The sequence below is a fragment of the Salminus brasiliensis genome, chromosome 12 (assembly GCF_030463535.1).
Source record: "Salminus brasiliensis chromosome 12, fSalBra1.hap2, whole genome shotgun sequence".
In the NCBI taxonomy this organism is placed as follows: domain Eukaryota; kingdom Metazoa; phylum Chordata; class Actinopteri; order Characiformes; family Bryconidae; genus Salminus; species Salminus brasiliensis.
The window spans coordinates 39,834,610-39,858,604 of NC_132889.1; the positions used below are offsets into that span (position 1 = coordinate 39,834,610).

Here is a 23,995-nt window from a genome sequence, read left to right on the forward strand (position 1 = left end):
AGAGAACACAGTTCCTCCACTGCTCCACAGCTCCTCAATGCTGGGGGGCTTTATACCCCTCTAGCCCACGCCTGGCATTAGGCAGCATGGAGCCAATAGCTTCATATTGATCTGCTATCTGTCCTATTCTACAGTAGAAATAGACATATTGTATATATATATATATATATATATATATATAATGGCATATTTCATCTTTATATACACACATAACAACCAGCCATAATATTAAATATACCTTCCTAATACTCCATAATGCCTCTGTGGTCTCCAGCCCCAAGACTAACATCAGCAGATACTTTGAGTCCTGTAAGTTGGGCGGAGCCTCCATGAGCATCAGTGAGTGTTGGGCGCCCCTGACCCTGTCACCAGTTCACCGGTTGTCCTTCCTTGGAGCACTTTTGGTAGGTGCTGACCACTGCATACCGGGAACACCTCACAAGACCTGCCTGATGTTCCGGAGATGTTCTAACCCAGTCATTATCTAGAACATCACAGTTCGGTTCTTAGCAAAGTGTTTCAGATTCTTACGCTTGTCCATTTTTCACCTTCATCACCTTCAGGACCTGACCGTTCACTCACTGCCTGAGGTGTAGATCCTCCCCTAACAGGAGCCGCTGGAACCGGATCACCAGTAACAGTGGTTGTAATGTTATGGCTGATCTGGGTGTAATGACAGAGTCTTACCTTGACACTGGAATCCTTGTTTACCGAAGCCCCTGCGTAAACAACAACAAACAACAGATAAGGAGCAGAAACTTTGTTTACTTGTTTATCTGATGCGTGCATTAAGCAAACAACAGTTTTGGCTGTGTGTGTGTGTGTGTGTGTGCGTGTGTGTGTGTGTGTGTGTGCTCTCACCAGATGAAGTCCGTGCAGTGGCTGCAGAACGTTGGCTGCTTGAAAAACCTCGCGATGAACTTGTGGTCCTTCACCTCGTGCACGTTCTTCTGCCGAAGGGCGCCCTGGCGCGCAAAGCCCCGCGCGCGCTGCTCTCCGTCACTGCCGCTTTGCGCGAGATCCGCCATCCTCACACCGCGCGCGCCTCTCTCTCGCACACACACACACTACTACCTGCACTACTGTTCCTGCTGCTGGAGCTGTTGCTGCTTCGCGAGACACCAGTACAGACCACGCCCACGTTGCGCACGAACCGCCCAGGACACGCCTACTATCACCAACATGAGGCGGTCTCACACGAGGGCTCTGGTCTCACGCATGTGCAGAAGAGAGCGCAGGTAGCAAGCGCGAGCCCTAGCAGATGTTTTTATAGTGTTGATAAATTTCACTGTTAATAATAATATCAACAATAACAACAATATTATTAATAACAATAATAATCTATATAATCATTATTATTATTATTATTATAACCTGTTGAATGATCTCTCTTCATTGGTCAATAATTTATCAGATCTCCACTTCCCCAGCTTCACCAGCTTTCCCAGCTTCCCCAGCTTCACCAGCTTTCCCAGCTTCACCAGCTTCCCCAGCTTCACCAGCTTCACCAGCTTCCCCAGCTTCACCAGCTTCACCAGCTTACCAACTTTCCCCGTCTTCACCGGCTTTCCCAGCTTCACCAGCTTCACCAGCTTCACCAGCTTACCAACTTTCCCCGTCTTCACCGGCTTTCCCAGCTTCACCAACTTACCCAGCTTACCAACTTTCCCCGTCTTCACCGGCTTTCCCAGCTTCACCAGCTTCACCAGCTTACCAACTTTCCCCGTCTTCACCGGCTTTCCCAGCTTCACCAGCTTTCCCAGCTTCACCAGCTTTCCCGGCTTCACCGGCTTCACCAGCTTCACCGGCTTCACCGGCTTCACCAGCTTCACCAGCTTTCCTGGCTTTCCCAGCTTCACCAGCTTTCCCAGCTTCACCAGCTTTCCCGGCTTCACCAGCTTTCCCAGCTTCACCGGCTTCACCAGCTTTCCTGGCTTCACCGGCTTCCCCAGCTTCCCCGGCTCGTGCTGACTGCAGCAGCACTTCCCAGGCAGTCAGCTCTGAACCCCTGGATTTGCCACGTCCCCTTCATCACCACCACCCTCACCCTGTCCTTAACTTTCTATCATGGCTCAGGTTTACCAGCTCAGAGAGATTTACAGCCTCCCTGCTCATAAACACACTGATTATTGAGGGTCACTGTGTGTGTGTGTGTGTGTGGTCCAGCTAATACTGGTTCTCTGGTAACGGTCTGGTAAAGCTGATATCTGCTGTATTTCTATCACTCTGCTGAGGAGCTGTTTCTGAAACCCCTCCCATTAACCCCTTAATATGTGTGTGTGTGCTGATGAGCTGTGGAGTGTATCAGCAGTGTGTTTATCTCTCTGTTAGCTGCAGCTTCCTCTGGTTAACACCCCAACACTTCCTGTGTTAAATACAGAAACAGCACCAACGGCCTGAACTTCATGAACTGATCTCAGCTGTTTAAAACTCTTCCCTCGCGGACTGAACTGTTCCTTCCCTCTAACATTGATTCACTGATTAAAACTGATCAAACTGTTGGTCTCCCTCTGATCTCTTTACTACTAAACTGATCACAAATGATTCCTCACACTGAACTGACTGTGCTCAGTGAAACGGCGCCACCTGCTGACCACAGTGTGTCATTACACAACAAACGGGACTACAAGTCTTCCTAAGGGTGTGTGTGTGTGAGATGTCTGATTAAATACTTCATTATTCAGAGCGTTTCCATGGTAGCCGCATGGCGAGGCACGTGCTTTCTCAGATAGGTCAAGGGTCAAATCCACACTGGTATAAAAACACCATTAAAGTCAGGCACTGGATATCTGTGTACACACACACACACACACACACACACACACACACACACACACACACACACACCCCTTTGAAAGGTTCTGCTGAACTAATCCTGAATCCATTCATTATTTTGGGTCTTTAGTATTTTATGAGCAATAACGCTGAAGTTCTGGAACTAGTGTCTGCTCTCTCAGGAAGATTTACGGGATTAAAGGGAGAAACGCAGGGTAGGAGCTCTCAGAAGCTGTTGGGGCGTAACAACTGGAAAGACAGACATCTTAAAACAGACATAGAAATCACTTTATTGGGTAATATGACAATACAAAACCGCCATGGTAACGAGGAAGCCTACAGTAACATTTCCAGGAGAGTACCTACAGGCCCACCTGCGATCTGCTGAGATATGTAATCGTACGAGGAGCTTAAAGAAACAAACAAAAAAAGTTCTAAGAAAACTAAGCTGAAAGGCAGAGATGGAAGATTCAGACCCAGAAAGGAAAAATCCACAAACAAAACTCTGGGGCAGATTTTTACTTTCTGGAGGCAGATTTTCCAGCTCTAGCTGAAAGTCACTATCACCCACATTCTACTGACTACCGCTCCAGATTACAGAAAGGCAACAAAGAGTAACGCAAAGAAACAGGAATTCAGCACGGCGGGAAGAGCAGAGCTTTTGGTTTCGGGGGGGGGGGGCCCTGCGTTACTGAGCGGGGGCCGGGGGACGTTCCTCTGACATCGTTTCAGATGGGGGGGCCTCTGCCGGCGGCCCAGAGCTGCTCTCTGATGGAGCCGTGCTGTCACTCGTGCCCTCGTCTGTAGCGCCCTCTGCTGGCTCCACTGCCGTAGGTTTCTCTGCCACCGCAGGGCGCTCCTCAGAGTCCGCTGGCCCTTCAGACGACTCAGCGGGAGCTTCGTCTGCAAGGAGAGGAGAGTGTGAGAGATTAGGCTAATGTAGCGAACAAGTAAAGGACGCCATTACCCCACCAGCCAGCACGTGCAGCTAACCTGTCTCCATGGGACTGGGTTTGTCCTGCGGTTCTTTACTGTCTGAGCTGTTCTGTTCAGAGCTGGCAGCTCCTCCAGTGCCACCTTGCTGCTCCTCCTGTGCTGCTCGCTCGGCCTGCTCTGCTGCCTCCCTCTCCCTCTCCTCCGCCCGCCGCCGTGCAGCCTCCTCCGCCGCCGCCATCTCTGCTGCCAACTTCTCCATATCCACCTCCACCTTCAGACTGCACAACTGCAACACACACACGAACACACACATGAACACACACACACACCGCTACATCCAGTATTTTACCCCCCCCCTCCCTCTAGAGCTCCACTTATCCATGTGAATTCTTAACCCAACATAACCCAGTCGTAACTTGAATGGGTGGGGCTAAGACGCCATAGGCAGAGTGGGTGGGGCTAAGATGCCGTAGACATGCCTGCCGGGTTGATGCTGGGATGCACTCTGAACAGATCCAGTCTTACCCGTTTGAGTTCAGTGTTGAAGGAGTCGGTGGACTCCAGGAACCTTCTCTTCTTCTCCTGATGTCTGTCCTCAATCTGCAGAAGCTCCGCCTCCAGCTTCCTCTGGAACACACACACACACACACACACACACACACACACACACACACACACACACTTTTACAGACTTAAAAAGGCACTACAGAACGAGGCCGAGATCAGACCAGTCACAGAGATGTGGCTGATATTCACTACAAGGTAAAGGTTTAGAGATTGGAGGCAAGGCTGGAGTTTAAGCACAGCAGAAGTGTGTTAACATTAATCTTACGGACCAGAAATCAGATCTTTCGCTCATCCCTGAAATCAGACATTTATCCAACCTGTCTCGGATCCTGATCAGCTCACAGCACCTTCGGGTGGCAAGCAGCTGATTACATGTCTGTATTAATCCAGCATACCTGGTGCACCATGAGGGACTGGACCTGCCGCTTCAGGACCTGCATGCGAGCGGTGGTGACCACCGAGCGAACATCTGGCACCACCACCTCGCTCAGGATATCACTGATCAACCTGTGGTTCCTCTGGAAACGAGCTGCTGCCGTGTGCTTCATGGAGAAGCCATCGTCATAGTCTGCATACAGACAGAGCGAGAAACATCACATCATATTCATTACAGACGTTCAGCTGCAGAGAATCTGACGAGGTTGGAGAGGCAGAACTTAATTCAGCAGATTTTCATTTTTCATTTGAGCTTTTAGTGACGCAGGTTCATGCAGAGACCATGAAACGGCGCCACCTACTTTCCCCACACGAAGGCCACGCATTCATTTTTTAAATAAAGTTTAATGATGTGCGTCCCTTACCATCCTCTCTCACGTAATGTAGGGCTGCTTAAAAGGACATCACAAAAAGGAAGTGACATCTGAGCTTTTGAAGCAGCCAGAAAGTAAAAGGCAGGTTCTGTAATTAAAAAGCGCAGCTACAGCGTTCAAGCCCTTAAACCAAAATCCACCCAGTCTCAGCCCTCAGACTCCACTCGGTTGATGGCAGGTTTAGGAATTATTTACTTTTAACTGCTGCAAATCCATGTTAGTAGTGCACGGGCCCCGCACTGCAGCAGCACTCCGAGCTTTAGATATTACAAGAAATTCTTAAGCTGCCAGTCTGGACGTAAAGAAGCAGGACTTAGTGTTTTACCCCCATTTACCCATTTTACCAGTAATCTCCCCACCCCCTCAGTGCTGCTCACCATCGGGGTCCTCAGCGGGCTGGATGCTCATGTAGGGTTCTCCTTTATCCAGCCTAGACTGCCTCTGCCTGCTCTCCTCTTCTAGAGCAGCTTCTGCGCGGTTCTTGGCATTCACGTACGCTAGATACGCCGGAGAGTTGTGGTACGCCTTCAGAGAGTCATTATACTCGATCTGCCGAGGGAGAACCCGCACACAGAACATGCCCACAGTCAGGAACACACAGAACACATCACTCACAGAGCCACTGCAGGGTACATCTGATTATTGGAGCAGGATGAATTAGTCCTAGCCTGGGTTCTCTTATTTAGTCTCAGATTTATCACCTGCATGTTTTTAATTGACCACTTTTAATTGAACATTCAAGTTTATGAAACACCATGGGGCAGTTCAGCACTGCCAATCCTCCTGCCGGCAGGTTTTTTGGAAGGGGAGAGAAAACTGGAGCAGCCGGTGGACTCCTCACAGACTGAACACACAAGTTTAACTGTTCATTTTATTTGCCACCCTCTGACAACCTCCGTGTGAATACACACGTTAAATGACTAGTGTTCCAAAATCAGCTGCAGGTTCTGAAGGATCCACCCATCTGATCACTGACCTTCTCAGCTTCATACTCGTTCAAATAGTCCTGCTTCTCCTCATCAGTGAGGTCCCTCCACATTCCACCAATGATCTTCCCGATCTCCCATAGCTTCAGATCCGGATTAGAGGCTTTCACTTGGTCCCAAACCTGAGGAGGAGCACACATAGTAACCTGAACATCTGAGAGGTTCAATAAGAGCAGAAGAACGCGCGGTGAGGGGGGAGGGGTGTACAGCCAGAGAGAGGGGACATTCAACACAATAAAGACAACTAAAGATTTAATGAACTAATTAATAGTTCAGTTACATTAGGAGTGTTTTTAGAGAGCAGAAACGTCAGAGCCGTCAGACGGCCCATCATTCCTAGATATTCCACCGTTCCGAAAAACAGGGGAGTAATTGATATCCAGCCGTATGCTAAAGTTTATGTACACCTGGTCAGATGACCTGTTGTGGTGATACTCTAAGGGTAAATAGGTGCACACCCTCTGCAGTGAACACGCTCCTGCACTTTAACACTCCTTATTCTCTTATGAACATTAAGGTAAGCATCAGCTGCCATATTTGAGATCCTGTAGTGAACGTGCCCTTATTTATACCTTGAGTCATCTGAACATAACAGGGGTGCACAAACTTTTGCACGTCTCTTCATAACTGCTCATCTACTGCATTTACAGAATAAGAGTTCTGCCCTTTAAATTCACAGTGACAGTAAATAAGGCTTTGAGTTAAACACAGTCTCAGTGGTGTTTCCAGTGTGTGGTCATCCAGGGCAGCTCCGGGGAGGTGGGGAGGAGCTGAAGGTTCCAGGCAGCTCTTGCCCCGTCCAGAGGAGGGCGCTCCGAGCGCTCCTTCATTAAAAGCAGTAAAAGCAGACACCGTGGGTGTCTTACCTTCCTGCTTACCTTCCGGCTATACCGCATGTAGGGCATCAGCGGCTTGTCGGGCGGTTTCGGGGGCTTGGGGACCGTGATCCCTGAGGAGTTCTGGAGGACAGAAAGAGAAGAGAAGGCCAGAGGGGTTTAGTGGTTAGCTGGGCAATACAGAGGGCTGTGGACCACACACACACACAGCAATGGAGCACTATGAGCAAGGTTGAACTGAAAATGAGGAGGGTGAGGCTGGCCGAGGCGGAGGAACAATCTGAGCATAAACAGAGATTCAGTGTTTACTGACAGAACATCCATGCAGAGGAGGGTTTAATGGAGCTCAAAGACAAAGCAGCTGTCTTTGATGGAGGTTTGTGGTGTCCTAAACCGCCTTGTGCAAAATAAGTGACTGAGCTGAGCCACTGGCACCGCCCCTGCTGTGGACGTTACAAACAGAGATGGCACCGATTCGATACAGCGCATCAGTACTGAAAATGCTGGACTGAATATCAAGGGATGGGCTAATCGGCTAGCCTGTGTGTGCGTGGCATTTGAGCCCCCACATCACACATTTCCCCGACATCTCCACCTGAGCTCCTCTTAGAGCTTCTGAGTTTTTAAAAACTATTTAAAAAAAACGAGCATTGTGTTGATTGGTTGCCTTGTACTGAGCCTCATTCAAACAGTAGATCTTCAGAGTGAATGGGTGGGGCTAAACCCATTAGGTTTAGCAGGTGTGTTGGAGGATGTGTACAGCAGTTAATAACCTGCATCTTATTACACATTTATAAACAGGAGAATCTGCCGGTACAGGTGAATTTACAGGAGCTGTACTACTGTAACCCATCTGTAGCAGCAAAGCGAAGACCTGTGGTTACACCCGAGCTCCTGTATAGACCAACTTTTACAGGTATCGTAAAGCTGATGACAGAGCAGGGTCAATACTGATGCTGAGAAAAGCAAGAGAGATCTCTGAAGTGCCATCTCTGACTTGAAAGCCCCACAAGCAGAAGGGCAACAGCACTCATGCAGAGTAAAGAGGGGGGCTTGATGTCCTAATACTTCTGGAAACCCGTCATTCAAAGTCAGAGTGAGGGCAGAGTGAGCTGAGTGGGTTACAGAAGGAATGAGGAGTAGGAGTGTATGGAAGCAAACGACAGCTACCCCACCCCACCCTCCCCTCCACTACAAGAAGCCCTCTCTCCGTCCTATGGAGCAAAACAGCACACGCTTGTTCGGGATACAGCCCAGGTGGTCAGCTCGGCCGGTTCTGCTCTGAGGTTCTAGCTCCTCTGCTGCGGCTACGCAGTTTTGCTTTTGTCCTACCATTACCCTGTTGTTCCCGCCGGGGTTCCCTCCCAGCCTGTAGTTGTTGTAGGCCAGATGGCTGTATGGGTTGTACCCCACAAACCCAGGGGTGGTGGGCATTTGCTGATGGAGACAAATGAGACAAAACACGAATGAGAAATGACACAAACGAGGGAGGAAGGGACAAATAAAAAAAATTAAATAAAAAAAGGAAGATTTGTTTTTGCTCTTTTTTTGGTCATGATTTGCATAAGACATGCAAAAAGCAGCAATCTGACAGCAGCACATCCTGGCATTGTCCTACACTCTCTCAGAGCCAAGCCACACACACACACACACACACACACACACACACACACACACACACACACACACACACACACACACACACACACACACACACTAAGGGGGGGGGCATTCAATTCAATGAGATGGTTTTAAAAGAAAAGGAAACTCAGCATAAGCTGGATATTCTGTAACATCTGGAACGTCTACTGAGCCACCCCATGGAATCATCATCATCCCGCAGTCCCCTCCACACATTGCCAGGGGTCTTAAAGGTTTGGTGGGGGTGATGGAGGAAAGCGGGGCATTTATGGATGGTGTGTTGGAATACTTACTGTGGTGGGGGCCGGGGCGGGGGGAGGGGCGTACGAGGGCCGTTCTGTGAGGGGAAAAAGACAGAGAGCAGATGTTATCCAACTACCCTGAGATGCTGCTCGTTTATCGAGCTCTAAAGCCTGCTTATTAACCACAGCCACCTCAGCTCACACAGTCACTGAAAGGGCAATTCCCCACGTCTGAAAATCTTCATGTGTTTAAATACCTTCAGAGTGAAAACCCAGTCAGAGCTGTTCTACAGTGGAGGTTCTAGATAAGCTCCTCCAGTTAGAGCTGTTCTACAGTGGAGGTTCTAGATAAGCTCCACAGTCAGATCTGTTCTACAGTGGAGGTTCTAGATAAGCTCCTCCAGTTAGAGCTGTTCTACAGTGGAGGTTCTAGATAAGCTCCCCAGTCAGAGCTGTGGTTCTACAGTGGAGGTTCTAGATAAGCTCCTCCAGTTAGAGCTGTTCTACAGTGGAGGTTCTAGATAAGCTCCCCAGTCAGATCTGTTCTACAGTGGAGGTTCTAGATAAGCTCCCCAGTCAGATCTGTTCTACAGTGGAGGTTCTAGATAAGCTCCCCCAGTCAGAGCTGTGGTTCTACAGTGGAGGTGAAGGGAAGCAGACGTCTGAAGCTCAAATAAAAGCTCCTCACAGAAAGTTCTTCACCTAATGGTTGTGTGTGTGTGTGTGTGTGTGTGTGTGTGTGTGTGTGTGTGTGTGCGCACTGGGGAGTCGGACAGTAAATAAATGACCCGACTGAAGGAGTTCTTCTCAAACACGGACTTTTTACACAGAGCAGTTTAAAATGTGGGTGAACTTTCAACACACTGCTCCTTCAAATGACTGCAGGTTCTCTCTCTCGCTCTCTCACACACACACACACACACACACACACACACACACACACACACACACACATCATTCTTAACAGGGAAGTATAATACCGGTGGTCTCAGGAAAGGTTACAGAGCAGTTAGTTGAAATGGGTTCTTACTGGACATCGCGTTTGCAGGATTGAGGAGATCAGGCCAGGTCCATCATTTGGTTCTGCAACAGGGTAAAGATTGATTAGACGGACAGGTCTGCTTCCAGTCTCAGTAAAACACCCCTGGTTCTGTCTGTCTGCTTCTAACAGGGAAGAACATTTTCATATAAATATGAAAGTTTACACTGAAACTAAGCCCGGATTCCTGAACCAGACCACCAGCCCGAGGACACTGGACCCTTCAGCCAGATCAGACTTCCAGAACATATCGATCTAAAGGTTTTAGGGGTTTAGGAGTGGTTCTCCGCACAGCTGCAGCTTTACCTTACAAACACATCAGAACCTGGGTGAACTACAGAACTGCACGAAGTCAGGCCGGAGAGCAAGTTAGCAGCCTATGCTAAGCTAAGCCAAGGATTTGGACGGAACACAATCGTGGTAAAGTCACTGAGCGTCTTTTTAAATAATATAAAGACAGACATTCACTCTATAAACCGAATTAAGTCACTGCCTGTAGGTACAAAGCTATTAAACGGCACAGAGAGATGTTTCCCTAGTCCACGTTAGCTTGTGTTAGCCTGCGGCTGAGGAGGGCTTCGAACAGCCCGTTCCACCTTAAAGACACGAGGCGCCCCAGTGCAGCGCTAGCTGGCTAACAGGCTAACTGCTACACCATTTAAGGTGGAACGGACAGCTGGAATTAGCTAGCCACCTTCAGCCTCGTCAGTGTGAGCCGATATTGGCCAGCACTAATATAGATAGTCCCTGAGAACCTACGCGGTACTAATAAACCGTGTTGTGTAGATAAGTATCGATTAATGAAATAAAATGATCTAATAATTGAATATATAATAATCTGTGATCCTTTAGCCGCCACAGCAGCCTCCTCACAATACGAATTACAGCACAACTTCATCATTACATTATCAATCATGACCACAAGCATATTTACAAATCGATATCTACACACTCTCACACTCTCACACACACTCACACACACTCTCTCACACACACACACTCTCTCACACACACACACAGCTTAAACAGACCCGGTAAAGGAGAAAGAGCAGCAGCAGCAGCGCTGTGCGTTAATCAGCTAAACGCGACGAAGCGCCGCTAACGCAGCCAAACCCGAACCGCCCAAAAAACGACCAGTGACCCCACACTGCCGACCCAAACCAGCCGAGACCGGGGGGTGACGCTCTTAACACTCTACCCGAACCGCGATCCCAACTTTACTCTCCAGTTTTAAAGATTAAATGCAGAAACACTCTTGAACACTCACCCGCGCTCCTTTGTTCCCTCCGCCGGACTCTGCAGAGTCTCAGTGCTGCCCCAGCAGGCCGGGCTGAACACTGCAGCAGCTCAGAGACAATGCCCAGCTGCGACCTAGTCCACACACTGGACTGCAGGGGGCAGTAATGAGTGCGTAGGGAGGAGCACAGAGCTCCACAGGCCCGGGTTGTATTCATATGTCTGTGTTCTAGAGACGAACAGTACCCCACACTAAAACAGGCACTGTACTGTCCTACTGGACTATCTATACTACACTACACCATCGTGCACTCCTCCCTATCACCCTGCTATAATGAGATTATACTGCACTGTACCGCAGTATACTATTCTGTGTAATGCTATCCCATACCATACCATATTATACTATACGATACACTGGAAAACTGCATGTGTGAGATGAATGTTTTCTTTATGTAAGATATTTAATTTGTGCAAAAAGTGACATTAATGCAACACACTTTAGACAAACCGGATCAAACTGCTGCTGCTTAACTGACCTGTGTGTGAACCAGGTCAGACTGACCAGAGGGAGATTTGGCGTGTGTTTAATGTGTGTGTGATTAGTGTGTTTGATGTTCTAATTAAAATGTGAATAAAAGTGTGCCTTCTGTAGTGGTGGAGAATCCAGGTCCAGAGAGTGACGATCCTCTCCAGGATTCTGTTCCTTCTGTCTGGGCAGCTCAGCTTCACTACACCTACAGCAGAGGTGGAGCTAAATCCTGGGGAGGATCGTCACTCTCTGGACCTGGGGCTGGATTCACTAAAACCTTTAAAAAGAAAAAATGTCTGAAATATCTTAAGATAGACAGTAAGAGGTTTATCAGAATGTTCTACATAAAGTTCTTTCAGTAAAGAAGAAGTGAATTTTTCTTCTTGTCAGGTCTCCCTCTGTAACCGCTGACCTCCGTCCCATGACATCACTATCACGCCATTCACCACAACCAATCAGAGATTGGTCAGTTTTCCCGCTCACATTCAGCAGAGTACCGATCTGTCTCACCTGTTTGTAATCACGATGTTTGGATATATGTCTGTTCTGTCCGTCTCCTGCTTTGTGAGGTATTGCCGACAGTCTGTTGCTCACTGAGCGGTTCTGTTTCTCTGATTGCACTGTTGCGCTGATTACTGCCGGGTCACCCGGGTTTTCTGATTCTTGGCCTGTTTGCTTGGGTGTTAGTGTTAGAATACTTCTCCAGTATGCAGACGGAGGATTACAGGGAGCTTCATACGGCTGGAAGTAGTCAAGGACAGCTGTTAGGTCCCAGCCAGTTGAATCTCTGACTCTGTGGGTGCTCTGAGTCTGCAGCAAGGGGAACCGCAACCAGAACTTGCTCAGATCTCTGCACATCTTAAAGTAAGATTAACCCCCAGTCCGCCTCCCGCTAGTCCTCCAGCTGTCCCTGTTTTACCCGCTCAGGATATGGGTATGTTCCCTGTGTGTAAACCAGAGAAATCTGATGGATTCCAGGTCTTGTAAGAACCTCTTTGTAAGGCCTTCTAGCTACAATGCTATCTTCTTTGCTGACTCACCCCATAGTCCTGAGAAGGCTTGGATTTCTTTGGTTAGAATGAAAGAGTATGATGAATGGAAAAACGAGTACAGGGTCATGATGTCTTCAGAAATACGTTGGGTCATTTTGTTATTGCGTACATAATGATATTCCAACGTTCTCACCGGTTAAAGGAACTCAAATCCACCGTGTCTTTCAATTGTTAAACATCTTTAAACCAGTCAAAGGAGTTTCACATCGACTCGGTTTCCTATTTGGGTTACATCATCAGCTCTAAGGGACTGTTTGACGTCAGCTAACCTCTTGAAACACCCCGATCCATCTGAGCCTTTTGTCATGGATGTTGATGCCCCTGATGCCCCTGCAGAGAGAAACTACAGCATTGGTGTTGCAAACTCTTGGCTATGATGCTTGCTTTCGCGGAATGGAGGCACTGGCTCGAAGGAGCTAAATATTCCTTTCTAGTTCTTACTGACCATAAGAATCTTGAATATTTACGTTCAGTTAAACGTATGAACCCCTGTCAGGCTCGTTGGTCCCTCTTTTTCACGTATTGCCCTGGTCTCGTAACACTAAAGCTGATGCTCTCTCACAATGATACTGAACCCACAGCTCGGGAAGAGTCAACCAGTGCATTACTGCCTGGTTTGGTGGTAGCTCCCATTAGATGGGACATAGACGTTGAGATTGACCAGTGTAATGACCAAATACCACCATCCTGACAAAATGTTCGTCCTAATATCCTGTAGAGGAAGGTTAATTACCTGGGCTCATTCCTCTTTGACCTCCCGCCATCGTGGGGAAACCCGGACATATCGGTTGCTAGCGGATGAGTACTGGTGGGAATGTACACTGTAAAACCTCCGTACTCTGCCTGCTGGAAACTCCTGCCTCTCCCAGTACCCTCGCGTCCCTGGTCCCTTTTAGCGGTTGATTTGGTCATGGTTTGACCTGGATCTCAGGGTTGTACAGTCATTCTCACTGTAATTTACAGATTCTCGATTCATACCTTTTTGTGGAGAGCATTAATGGAAAGATTGGGTCAGTCTGACTTCTGGTTATCATTCCTCAATCTGAAGGTCAAAGAATGAACCAAGACTTAGGAAAATTCTTCAGACTTTATTGTTTTGAAAATCAGCACGATTGGTTAACTTATCTACCATGGGCTGAGATGGCAACTCTCTCCAGTTCCAACACCCCGGGCGGCATTCTCCTGTCCAGAGGCCCAGCTGTGTGGGTCGTGGGTCACTAGATTCCTCTGGTTGCTGGGGGATTGGTCGTTGCAGTTGCCCTCGTCTGTTGGCTGTCCTGGACTCCTTGGGTGGGGTGGGGGGGTGGGTTGTATTACCACAGCTACCTCTGTACCTGTTAACCACCTGGACTCCCGTTCAGCTTAATCCTCCATCCCATGACAGAATCACTATCACGCCATTCACCACAGCCAATCAGAGACTGTTTCCCCGTTCACGTGAGGTATTGCCAACAGTCTGTTGCTCACTGAGCGGTTCTGTTTCTCGAGCGCTGATTACTGCGGGGTTACCCGGGTTTTCTGACTCTTGGCTCGTTTGCTCGGGTGTTAGCTCTTCTCTGTTTATGATTCTGTCTGTTCCTTATCTGCTCTGTTAGCTCTGTTTATTCAACCTTGGTTCACTGTCTTGGTTAGCAGTCTCACTCAAGCTCCTTTTATTAAACTATTCTCATTATTTTACAGCCGCGAGCGTCTGGTTCGTTTACCAGCCATCACACTTCTGCCGACGCTGACGGCCCTCCAACAACATCATCTTAAATTAAATTAATGATTGTATTGAATTATACATCAGCTTAATTCTGTACTTTAACTATTTAAACATCATTTTAGAGGCCGACCTTCTGAACTCCTACAGTCTAAGATGTGTGTGAGGTCGTCGTAAGGGTAAGGTCATGTATTAGATATTTAGAACGGTTCTCAGGTGTAACGTTAATCTGAAGATTTTTGAAGGAAATGAATCTTAACTTTGTTCTTAAGCCTGAGGTGAAGCAGGAGAACAGCACACCTCCACAGTACCACTGCCCAAACTGTTCTGCAGTACTCAGTGTAGAAAGGGTTCTATTTAGTAGTCAAAATGGAGTGGAACCCTTTTTGGTGCTATATAGAACCATCTACAGGAGTGCTATGAACTCTTTAACCAGGCAAAGATCCATCCACATGGTTTTTAATTTATTAAGGGTTAGGGTTTGATTTGTGAAAGAACCCTTTAAGAATCCTTTTTAATTTTAAGTTGTACTGAAAATGGTTCTTTGACGTGTACCAGAAGTGGAACCTTTTAAAGGTTCTATGTCTTTTTTTACAAGATGTTTTCCTAGCATCTTAAAAAAATAAATATTTTGAGTTGATTGAGTCACGATCCTTTATAGATCCTAAAGAACCTTCGAAGAACCCCCTTTTTGAAACGTGACCTGTATGTATGTGTCTAACCCTACATGCTAAGCAAAGATCCCTTTAACCATTTAAACATTCAAATCAATCTGCAGTTATGATGGCTCTGTATAGAACCACTGCCTTTAATAGAGAACCCTGGGAGAACCGCTGTTCTGAGGGCATCTGGTGAAACAGAACCTACGTGTTGATTCGTTTTCAGCAGCTGCTCACTCTCCACTATAGCACCGCTATTGATCACCTGAATCAGGTTTATTGGACAGATATTGATCAGTTGTTCAGACTGTAAACAGAGACAGAAGGCAACATGCTTAGAACGTCCTCCTGGGACCCTCCAGTGCCCCCCTCGCCATGGTTCCTCTGCATGTGGGTACTATACACAGAACTGATCCTCTTAAAACCGTTGTGTGAGGGAAGCACGCAGGGTTCTCCGTCCGTCCTCCTCCGAGCACGATATAAACATAGAAATGTGTATAAAAGTAGGGGCTGGCGTTCCGCAGTCCTCTCCGCTGCCTCGGAACCGTTCTTATTGCAGGGCTGAAGCTCAGCTCCGGAACACAACTACTTCAGCAGCCACTCGTTCACTGGAACACAGAACCAAACAGCATTCACCCATTCAGCCTATAGCAGTTTAGCTCCACCCATTCAGACTACAGCAGTTTAGCTCCACCCATTCAGACTACAGCAGTTTAGCCCCACCCATTCAGCCTACAGTAGTGTGTGTGTGTGCAGTACGGTACACACCCCGGTACTGTGGGCGGAGCAGGCGGTTGTTGGGACAGTGGCGCCCCTGCTGGTTGTAGTGGATGTTGGTGCGGAGGCAGCGCTGATGGAGCTGCTGGACCGGCCTGGTGTTGTCACTCATACTGAGAAAGATCTCCATCGGCTGATTCTGGCTCAGCAATCGCAGAGACTGCAACTAAACACACACCCACACACACACACCCACCCACACACACACACGATTGTCAGACAGTCTGAGACTTTAATATCCAGATTGAGGTTCTAAAGTATCCAGTATGAATGTGTGATAGCAAGTAAAGGTTCTAAGTGAAGGTTCTAACCTCTATCTGTGAGATGTAAATGGGTTTGTTCATCAGGATCCAGGTGGCGCTCTCAAGGCACGGAGGAATGGTCAGAGAACCGTCATACGTTATGAACCGAGACGTTTCCGGAAACAGATCTTCTAAATTCAGAGCCTTCAGCAGATACGCATCATCTGCAGGAACCCACACAGAACCCACACAGAACCCACACAGAACTATGTAAACAGAGATAGACAGAAGCCCTGCACACAGTCTGCAGCTCTCCCTTTCTGTGAGCATAGAGATGTGAGATCCAGCCATGCTGAACAGGTGTGTTACAGAGGAGCAGTGTAAAATATCTAGAACTCATTTAATCACAACAACTATAGGGTTCTGTATAAGGTGTCTTTGATCAGCAATTAACCATAGCACACACACACACACACACACACACAGGGTGAAAAGCAAATCCAGGTCCAGAATATAAGATTTTCCAGGATTCCAATTTTCCAGGATTCCAACTGCCTTGGCGGCTCTACTGCAGCAGTTTGGGTGAATTTTGACTTTCTGGCCCTGGATTGACGACCCCCAGTGAACAGGACGAGGTCTTACTCTTGTATGTGATTCTGGTGATGGTTTCTCTGCTCAGCATCCGGATTAGAAACAGGTTTGTGGGTTCTGAAATCTGGAACCACAAACATCATCAGTCAGAGTTAGTGCAGTTTTAAAACACCAACAATCACAAGATACACTAAATGGACAAAATTATTGGGACATCTGCTTGTCTAAAAAAAGAGCATTTGTCAGGATGTTGGATGATCACCACCCCACCTCATCATCCCCAACTCATCCCAAAAGAACTGGATGGAGCTCCTCCACCATCATTCCAGAGAACACAGTTCCTCCACTGCTCCACAGCTCCTCAATGCTGGGGGGCTTTATACTCCTCTAGCCCACGCCTGGCATTATTAGGCAGCATGGAGCCAATAGAGTCATGATGATGATCTGCTCCAGAGAGTCCTATTCTATTGGCAGTACTTCTTCTCTACAGGGACTAGACAAGCTGTGTGTGTACATTTGCACATCTATGTCAGCAATGGGTGCAACTTAAAGTAGCTGAATGCATTCATAAGGTGTCCACAAACATTTGGACATGTATCAGGGTCTCAGAGTCTCTGTGTATCAGTGTATCAGTGTATCAGGGTATGAGGGTTTCAGTGTATGAGGGTATCAGGGTATGAGGGTATCAGGGTTTCAGGGTATCAGGGTTTCAGGGTATGAGGGTATCAGTGTATGAGGGTATCAGGGTATCAGTGTATGAGGGTATGAGTGTATGAGGGTATCAGTGTATAAGGGTATCAGTGTATGAGGGTATCAGGGTATCAGTGTATGAGGGTATCAGGGTATCAGTGTATGAGGGTATGAGTGTATGAGGGTATCAGTGTATGAGGGTATCAGTGTATCAGTGTATGAGGGTGTCAGTGTATTAGTGTATGAGGGTATCAGTGTATGAGGGTATCAGTGTATGAGGGTATCAGTGTATAAGGGTATGAGGGTATCAGTGTATGAGGGTATCAGTGTATGAGGGTTTTAAGGTATCAGTGTATGAGGGTATCAGTGTATGAGGGTATCAGGGTATCAGGGTATGAGAGAATCAGTGTATAAGGGTATCAGTGTATCAGTGTATGAGGATATCAGTGTATAAGGGTATCAGTGTATAAGGGTATGAGGATATCAGTGTATCAGTGTATAAGGGTATCAGTGTATGAGGGTATGAGGGTATCAGGGTATGAGGGTATCAGTGTATAAGGGTATCAGTGTATGAGGGTATCAGTGTATCAGTGTATGAGGGTATCAGGGTATCAGTTTATGAGGGTATCAGTGTATGAGGGTATCAGTGTATGAGGGTATCAGGGTATCAGTGTATGAGGGTATCAGTGTATGAGGGTATCAGGGTATTCGTGTATCAGTGTATGAGGGTATCAGTGTATCAGTGTATGAGGGTATCAGGGTATCAGTGTATCAGTATATCAGTATATGAGGGTATCAGTGTATCAGTGTATGAGGGTATCAGGGTATCAGTGCATGAGGGTATCAGGGTATCAGTGTATGAGGGTATGAGGGTATCAGTGTATAAGGGTATTAGTGTATCAGTGTATGAGGGTATTAGTGTATCAGTGTATGAGGATATCAGGATATCAGTGATATTTTGTGTATCAGTTCGGTTAATGTTGTCTCCAGCAGTCCTGACCTCAGCGTGTGTCCAGTGCAGCGCTGCAGGCTAATGGAGTCTCAGTAATTGTGTAGGAAGTGTTCGTTCTGTCAGATCCGGTTTATTTGTAAATTAGACATTGTCCTGAGGGATTTTCACTAATGCAGATTAAAACACTCCCGGAAACAGCACCTCCTAATGAACACCCACACACACCTAATTGAATCTAATTACGGCTCCAAACACACACTCATTTTGACTGACTGACACTAGCTGTGTTCGATCCGTCCTGATCTGAAAGAGCCCATAAATCTGTTTTATTTGTTTAGTATCAGTCCTGAATCAGCTGTGCTAAAGCTAGCAGCTTTACCCTACCCGTGGTTAAACCAGCTGCCTGTGAATCCTGAATCCAATGATGGCGCTGAGCATGGCTGCCGTCTTGTGAGCTCCCTCTAGTCTTGGTAGTTTTTTGCACTGACTGAAATCGGATCACTCATTGCAAATCAGACTTCGAGTTCTACAACACGGATAATTTGTTTGTAAACACAGAAGGTGTGGCATTTATCTGGGCCGCCACGTCACACACCCGCCAGAGACGCCAGAGAGCTGGAGTCCTTATCAGGCTGAGATGACGTTCTCTCCGACTGCTGTATCATCTGGGTTGTTTATCACTGGTAAAACCAATCAGACTCTGCTCCAGGACAGGATTCATACCGAAGTGCATAGAGGATGTTGTGCTCACAAAGACCGTTTGTGTTTACCCCAATCAGAAGCCATGGCTCAACTGTGAAGTTCACTCGGCTCTGAGTGCACGTAATGTTGCTTCAGATCTGGAAATAAGAGTATAAATAGTCAGCGATGCTCTCCGTAAGACCATCAAAGCAGCAAAACACGAGTACAGAGCCAAAGTGGGAGCACAGTTCAGCTCCACCAACACCAGAAGCATATTGGTGACAACCACAGACTTTAATGGGAGCCCTCGTTGCGTGGTAAACACCAGTGCCACGCTGTCAGACCAGCTAAATCGCTGTTATGCTAATTAATTCCTTGCTAATTACAAGGAAGACTGGTTCTTCAGCACATCAAGGATTATCTCCCCCAAAACTCTTCCCAAAACACTAGTAGCAACAAACAGTAACATGAGCACCATTTATCGGATCCGGAGCAGCTGCTTCGTGTTACAGTGCCGCCATCTTGGTCTTTACGAGTGAACACTTACAAATTTGCTGGCACAGATGGCGTAACCGGCAGAGCACTTAAAGCATGCTCCAGTCAGCTAGCTGGAGTTTTTGCAGACATCTTCAACACCTCTCTTGCTCCCTCAGTCGTGCCAGCATGCTTTAAACTGCCCTTCCTGTTCCAAAGACAGTCAGCATTACCTGCTTAACTGACTACCTCACTACCTGCCACCCGGTACCCACTGCAATTTGCATACAGGCGGAACAGATCCACTGATGATGCTACTGCCCTGACTCTGCACACTGCCCTCTCCCGCCTGGACGAGAAGAACACCTATGTGAGGAAGCTGTTTGTGGACTACAGCTCAGCATTCAACACTTTCATTCCCCCAAGGCTTGACTCCGAGCTCCGGGATCTGGGTCTGAACAGCTCTCTGTACAGCTGGATCCTGAACTTCCTGACAGTGTAACAATCTGACAAAACTTAGCAGTTACTAATAAAATTCAAACACTAATTTGTTGAGGGATAAGGCCACAACTCCTATCAGAACATCCCAGTGAGAAGTCAAAGGAAATTATGGACTTCTGTGGGGTAACCTTAATAACACTACCTGAAATTTCTGTTAGTTCCATAAGTCCCCTTATGTGGTGGTCTCACAACAGGACGACAGCAGGTGGTCAGGATGAGCAGCATCACATCCTCCTCACTGACCCTTAACACTGGAGCCCCCCAGGGATGTGTGCTCAGCCCGCTCCCTCTACGCCTATGGCTGCACAGCTAGACACACCTCAAATGTCTTTTTTAAATCTGCTGATGACATGACAATCGTGGGCCTGATCTCCAACGATGACGAGAAAGCCTACAGAGAGGAGGTCAGCTTCTTGCCACACTGCTGCCAGGAAAATGTCAGCAAGACCAAGAAGCTGGTAGTGGACTTCCGGAATCAGCGCCTCTTCTACCTCAGACGGCTGAGGAGGTAAAGGTGGAGGTGCAGTATGTACAGTAAAATGTGTCCTCCGCATTTGACCCATCTGTGGTAGTGAACACACACACACTAGTGAACTAGCGGTAGTAAGCACACACACACCCAGAGCGGTGGGCAGCCAACTCAGAAACAGCTTCTACCCCTGGGCAATTAGACTGCCGAAGAGACAGTAGCGTGCCGGACTGGTCCAGAGTCCACAATCTCATCTGTACCATCACACCTCCTCCCCATACACACACACACTCTGCATCCTGCACTTACTACTGAAAACCCTGTACACAGTCACACTGCACCCACGCACACACTGACCTTCATAAATATGGAGATGACGGCGATGCCGTTGGGACTCCTGGCAGCGTCGCTGTAGTTCAGATACAGATCCTGGTTGTAGTGGATTAACTGCACCTGAAACACAATTTTACTTCTGATTCACTTCTATTGATTCAGTTCTAATGACTCACTGTTAAAGTGATTCATAAATAACACCAGTTGTTAATGCACTTCAGCACTGATTTTACTCCGATTCAGTGATTGGTTGATTCCCAACAAAGTGATCATGCCCATCAGACAGCCGAGAAACAGATCAGGCCTGAACTGATCACAGTATCGATCGAAGACGTTGGTGAGTTGAGCTCTGAGGAACTACCAAACGTTAAAAAAGTTATTTGACTCCCAACTTCTGATTCTACACTAGTCAACACTGTCTGCGATGAGTCCAAGTGGACTCAGGAATCATTTAGGTGTTGAGTCGAGTCGTGAGTCATTTTTAAAATTTGATTAATTAAGTAATTTATGATTGAATAATGCTGGAGTGTGTGTGTCTGTGTGTGTGTCTGTTTATGTGTGTGTGGGCCTGTGTGTGTCTGTGTGTGTATGTTTATGTGTGTCTGTTTGTGTGTGTGTGTCTATGTCTGTGTGTGTGTGTCTGTGTGTGTGTCTATGTCTCTGTGTGTGTGTGTCTATGTCTGTGTGTGTGTTTATGTGTGTCTGTTTATGTGTGTGTGTGTGTGTCTGTGTGTGTGTGTGTGTGTCTGTGTGTAATCACTCTTCAAACTCAGAATAAACTCTAATCCAAATCTAACGTTTTAGTCCTGAATTCCAGCCCATTCTGCAGCTCTCAGACATATCTCCCAAAACACACACACACACACACACACACACACAGAACTCTCTGCAGGATAAAACCCAGCCTGAAACTCTTTGATCAAGTTTTGACAGATTCTCCTGACATGCTTTCAACTCCCCACCAAAACAACAACAAACAAACACAAACAAAAACAAAAACAAACAAAGCCAGAGCCATGAGAGCTGTGCAAGAGCTGCGAGAGCAGTGTGTGAGCTCACTGTGTGTTTCCTCAGCTCAGCTGGTGAGGACACAACTTTAAAGAGATTTTTCAACAAGACAATCCACCCAAGCTCACCGTACACCATACCAACTAGCACTGGAGCTATGAGGCCATTATTATTAATATTATTATTATTATTATTATTATTATCTGGCTTATTATTATTAGAACATTGGGATTCCCACTACGCTGTAGTTCAGTTTTTGCCCCCAGGCCCGTCGCTTTCATTTCATCGCGTGCATGTGTAGTCCCTTACCTCTCCAGGGAAAGCTTGTCCGTTCAGCAGGTGCTCTGACCCCTGTCCGTCCTCACTGCCAAAGTGAAGCCTGATCTCCTCCAGCCTGTAGCTGTAGCTGAGCGGACCCCCAGACACATTTACCAGGTGGGCTTTATTTGGCCGCAGGGAGACGTGGTGACCAGTGTTATACATGGTTCCACTGATCTAAACACACACACACACACACACACAGCTGATTAAGCAGTCTGTATTATACTGAATCAATCACACTCAGTTCTCACTTCCTGCTAGGTTGCTATGCTGCTGCTAAGCAGTTGCTATGAGGTTGTTATTGGGTTTCAATGCTGTTCCAAACCATTGCTATAGTGTATCTGAGGAGTTACTCTGGTATCCCAAGTTATTGCCTACAGCTGCTAGGTAGCGTATAAGGTCTGTGTGCAGTGTGTATAAGTGTAGGCTGTGTATGAGCAGTGTGTATGCGGTAAGTATGCAGTGTGTGTATGAGGTGTGTGTATGCGGTAAGTATGCTGTGTGTGTATGAGGTGTGTGTATGCCCTTTAGACCCAATCACAGCACAGAGACAGTCCCAATCATAGCAGACAGCCCTTCAGACCTAATCACTGTTACGGTGTGGGTTTTAGACTCAAGTGCAGTTAAACTTTGTTTAAAACAAACAAAGGAAAAACCAGGAGTGATGTTAACTCAAACTAAAGACAACAACTCAAATGCTTTTCTCTTTTAACTTCAACTTCTCTTTACTGTTCTCACTTAAACCCACTGTTACCGTTCACCCCTCTACAAAGGTGCGACAGGGAAGTGTGTTTGGCTGGGTGTATTTATACCGTGCCACACAGGTGGGTCTGGTCAGCGTTGATTACTGCTGGGGATTCTGGGGCTTGGGGCCCTGCTGGTGGCTGGCGGTACATGCTGCCTGCTCACAGTAGGGAGAAATGCCCCTTGTCCATTGCAGAAGTGCCTGGCGAACTGCGGAGGGCACATATTGCTGACCAGGAGGACCACCCCCGGGGTCAGGCTCCCGTCGGAAGGCTTGCACTGTCCTGCTCAATGTTCCAGCGGAGAGGAGCAACTATTTGAGAGGCAGGGATGATTGGTTCTGGCTCTGGATTGGATCCCCGGGGTTCCTACCGCCGGGATAAGGCATCTGGCTTGGTGTTCTTTGAACCCGGCCGATAGGACAGTGTAAAATGGAAGAGGTCAAAATACAGTGCCCATCGGGCCTGCTGAGGGTTCAGTCGTATGGCCTGCTGTATGTAAGCCAAATTTTTGTGGTCTATTCAAACAATAAATGGGTGTTTGGCCCCCTTAAGCCAGTGCCTCCATTCCTCCAGGGCCAACTTCACCCCAAGGAGCTCCCTGTCCCCAATGGGATAGTTGCGTTCCGCCAGGGTAAGTCTGTGGGAGTAGAACGCACAGGAATGGAGCTTTTTACCTGGCCCCAGGCGTTGGGACAGGACCGCACCTACATCTACTTTAGAGGCGTCTACCTCGACGACAAATGGTTCATTGGGGTCCGGTAGCTGTAAAACTAGGGGTGAGGTCAACCTCACTTTAATCTCTTCAAAGACCCTTTGAGCCTCCATGGACCAACAAAAGGGGCCTGGGGTCTTTCGAGTCAGGGTAGTGAGGGGAGCAGCCACTGTACTGAAATTCCGCACAAAACGGTGAAAGAAGTTAGCAAACCCCAGGAAGGACTGGACTTGACTGAGAGAAGAAGGATGTGGCCAGTCCTTAACGGCCTGAATCTTGGTTGGATTCATTTGAAGGGTGCCATTGGAGATTATGAACCCCAGGAACGACACAGTCTCTGTGTGGAACACGGACTTCTCCAACTTGATGATGGGGCAGTGGTGGCTCAGCGGTTAGAGCACCGGGTTATCGATAACAGGGTTGTGGGTTCGATTCCCGGGCTTAGCAAGCTGCCACTGTTGGGCCCTTGAGCAAGGCCCTTTACCC

The 23,995-nt window shown here is 47.5% G+C and overlaps 3 protein-coding genes across 7 annotated transcripts in view; all 3 read right to left on the reverse strand.

The window, feature by feature from the left end:
- Window positions 1-652: 652 nt before the first annotated feature.
- Window positions 653-1,126, reverse strand: LOC140573610 (protein kinase C beta type-like). The gene is made up of 2 exons (XM_072693048.1): window positions 862-1,126; window positions 653-719 (listed from the first exon to the last, which is right to left on the reverse strand). The coding sequence occupies exons 1-2, from the start codon at window positions 1,026-1,028 to the stop codon at window positions 653-655; spliced, it is 234 nt and encodes a 77-aa protein (XP_072549149.1). The 5' UTR covers window positions 1,029-1,126.
- A 1,915-nt stretch (window positions 1,127-3,041) lies between these two features.
- Window positions 3,042-11,189, reverse strand: smarce1 (SWI/SNF related BAF chromatin remodeling complex subunit E1). Of its 5 annotated transcripts, none has more exons than XM_072694170.1 (11): window positions 11,099-11,189; window positions 9,823-9,875; window positions 8,844-8,887; window positions 8,248-8,346; window positions 6,952-7,032; window positions 6,064-6,195; window positions 5,465-5,636; window positions 4,674-4,846; window positions 4,237-4,338; window positions 3,769-3,997; window positions 3,042-3,678 (listed from the first exon to the last, which is right to left on the reverse strand). In XM_072694170.1, exons 2-11 carry the CDS (start codon window positions 9,827-9,829, stop codon window positions 3,464-3,466), a joined length of 1,254 nt encoding a protein of 417 aa, XP_072550271.1. In that variant the 5' UTR covers window positions 9,830-9,875; window positions 11,099-11,189; the 3' UTR covers window positions 3,042-3,463. The 5 variants fall into 5 exon arrangements, with proteins under 5 accessions (XP_072550271.1, XP_072550269.1, XP_072550270.1 ...); XM_072694168.1 differs by having other exon boundaries at window positions 6,940-7,032; XM_072694169.1 differs by having other exon boundaries at window positions 8,242-8,346.
- Window positions 11,190-15,269: 4,080 nt separating this feature from the next.
- The window catches only part of ca10b (carbonic anhydrase Xb), a 40,406-nt gene continuing 31,680 nt past the window's right edge, over window positions 15,270-23,995 (reverse strand). The window contains exons 4-9 of the mRNA XM_072693955.1: window positions 22,040-22,225; window positions 20,747-20,842; window positions 16,674-16,746; window positions 16,101-16,255; window positions 15,781-15,955; window positions 15,270-15,620 (exon numbers count right to left, since the gene is read on the reverse strand). Of these exons, the coding sequence (XP_072550056.1) occupies window positions 15,598-15,620; window positions 15,781-15,955; window positions 16,101-16,255; window positions 16,674-16,746; window positions 20,747-20,842; window positions 22,040-22,225 (708 nt within the window). The 3' untranslated portion in view covers window positions 15,270-15,597. The remainder of the gene's footprint in view (window positions 15,621-15,780; window positions 15,956-16,100; window positions 16,256-16,673; window positions 16,747-20,746; window positions 20,843-22,039; window positions 22,226-23,995) is intronic.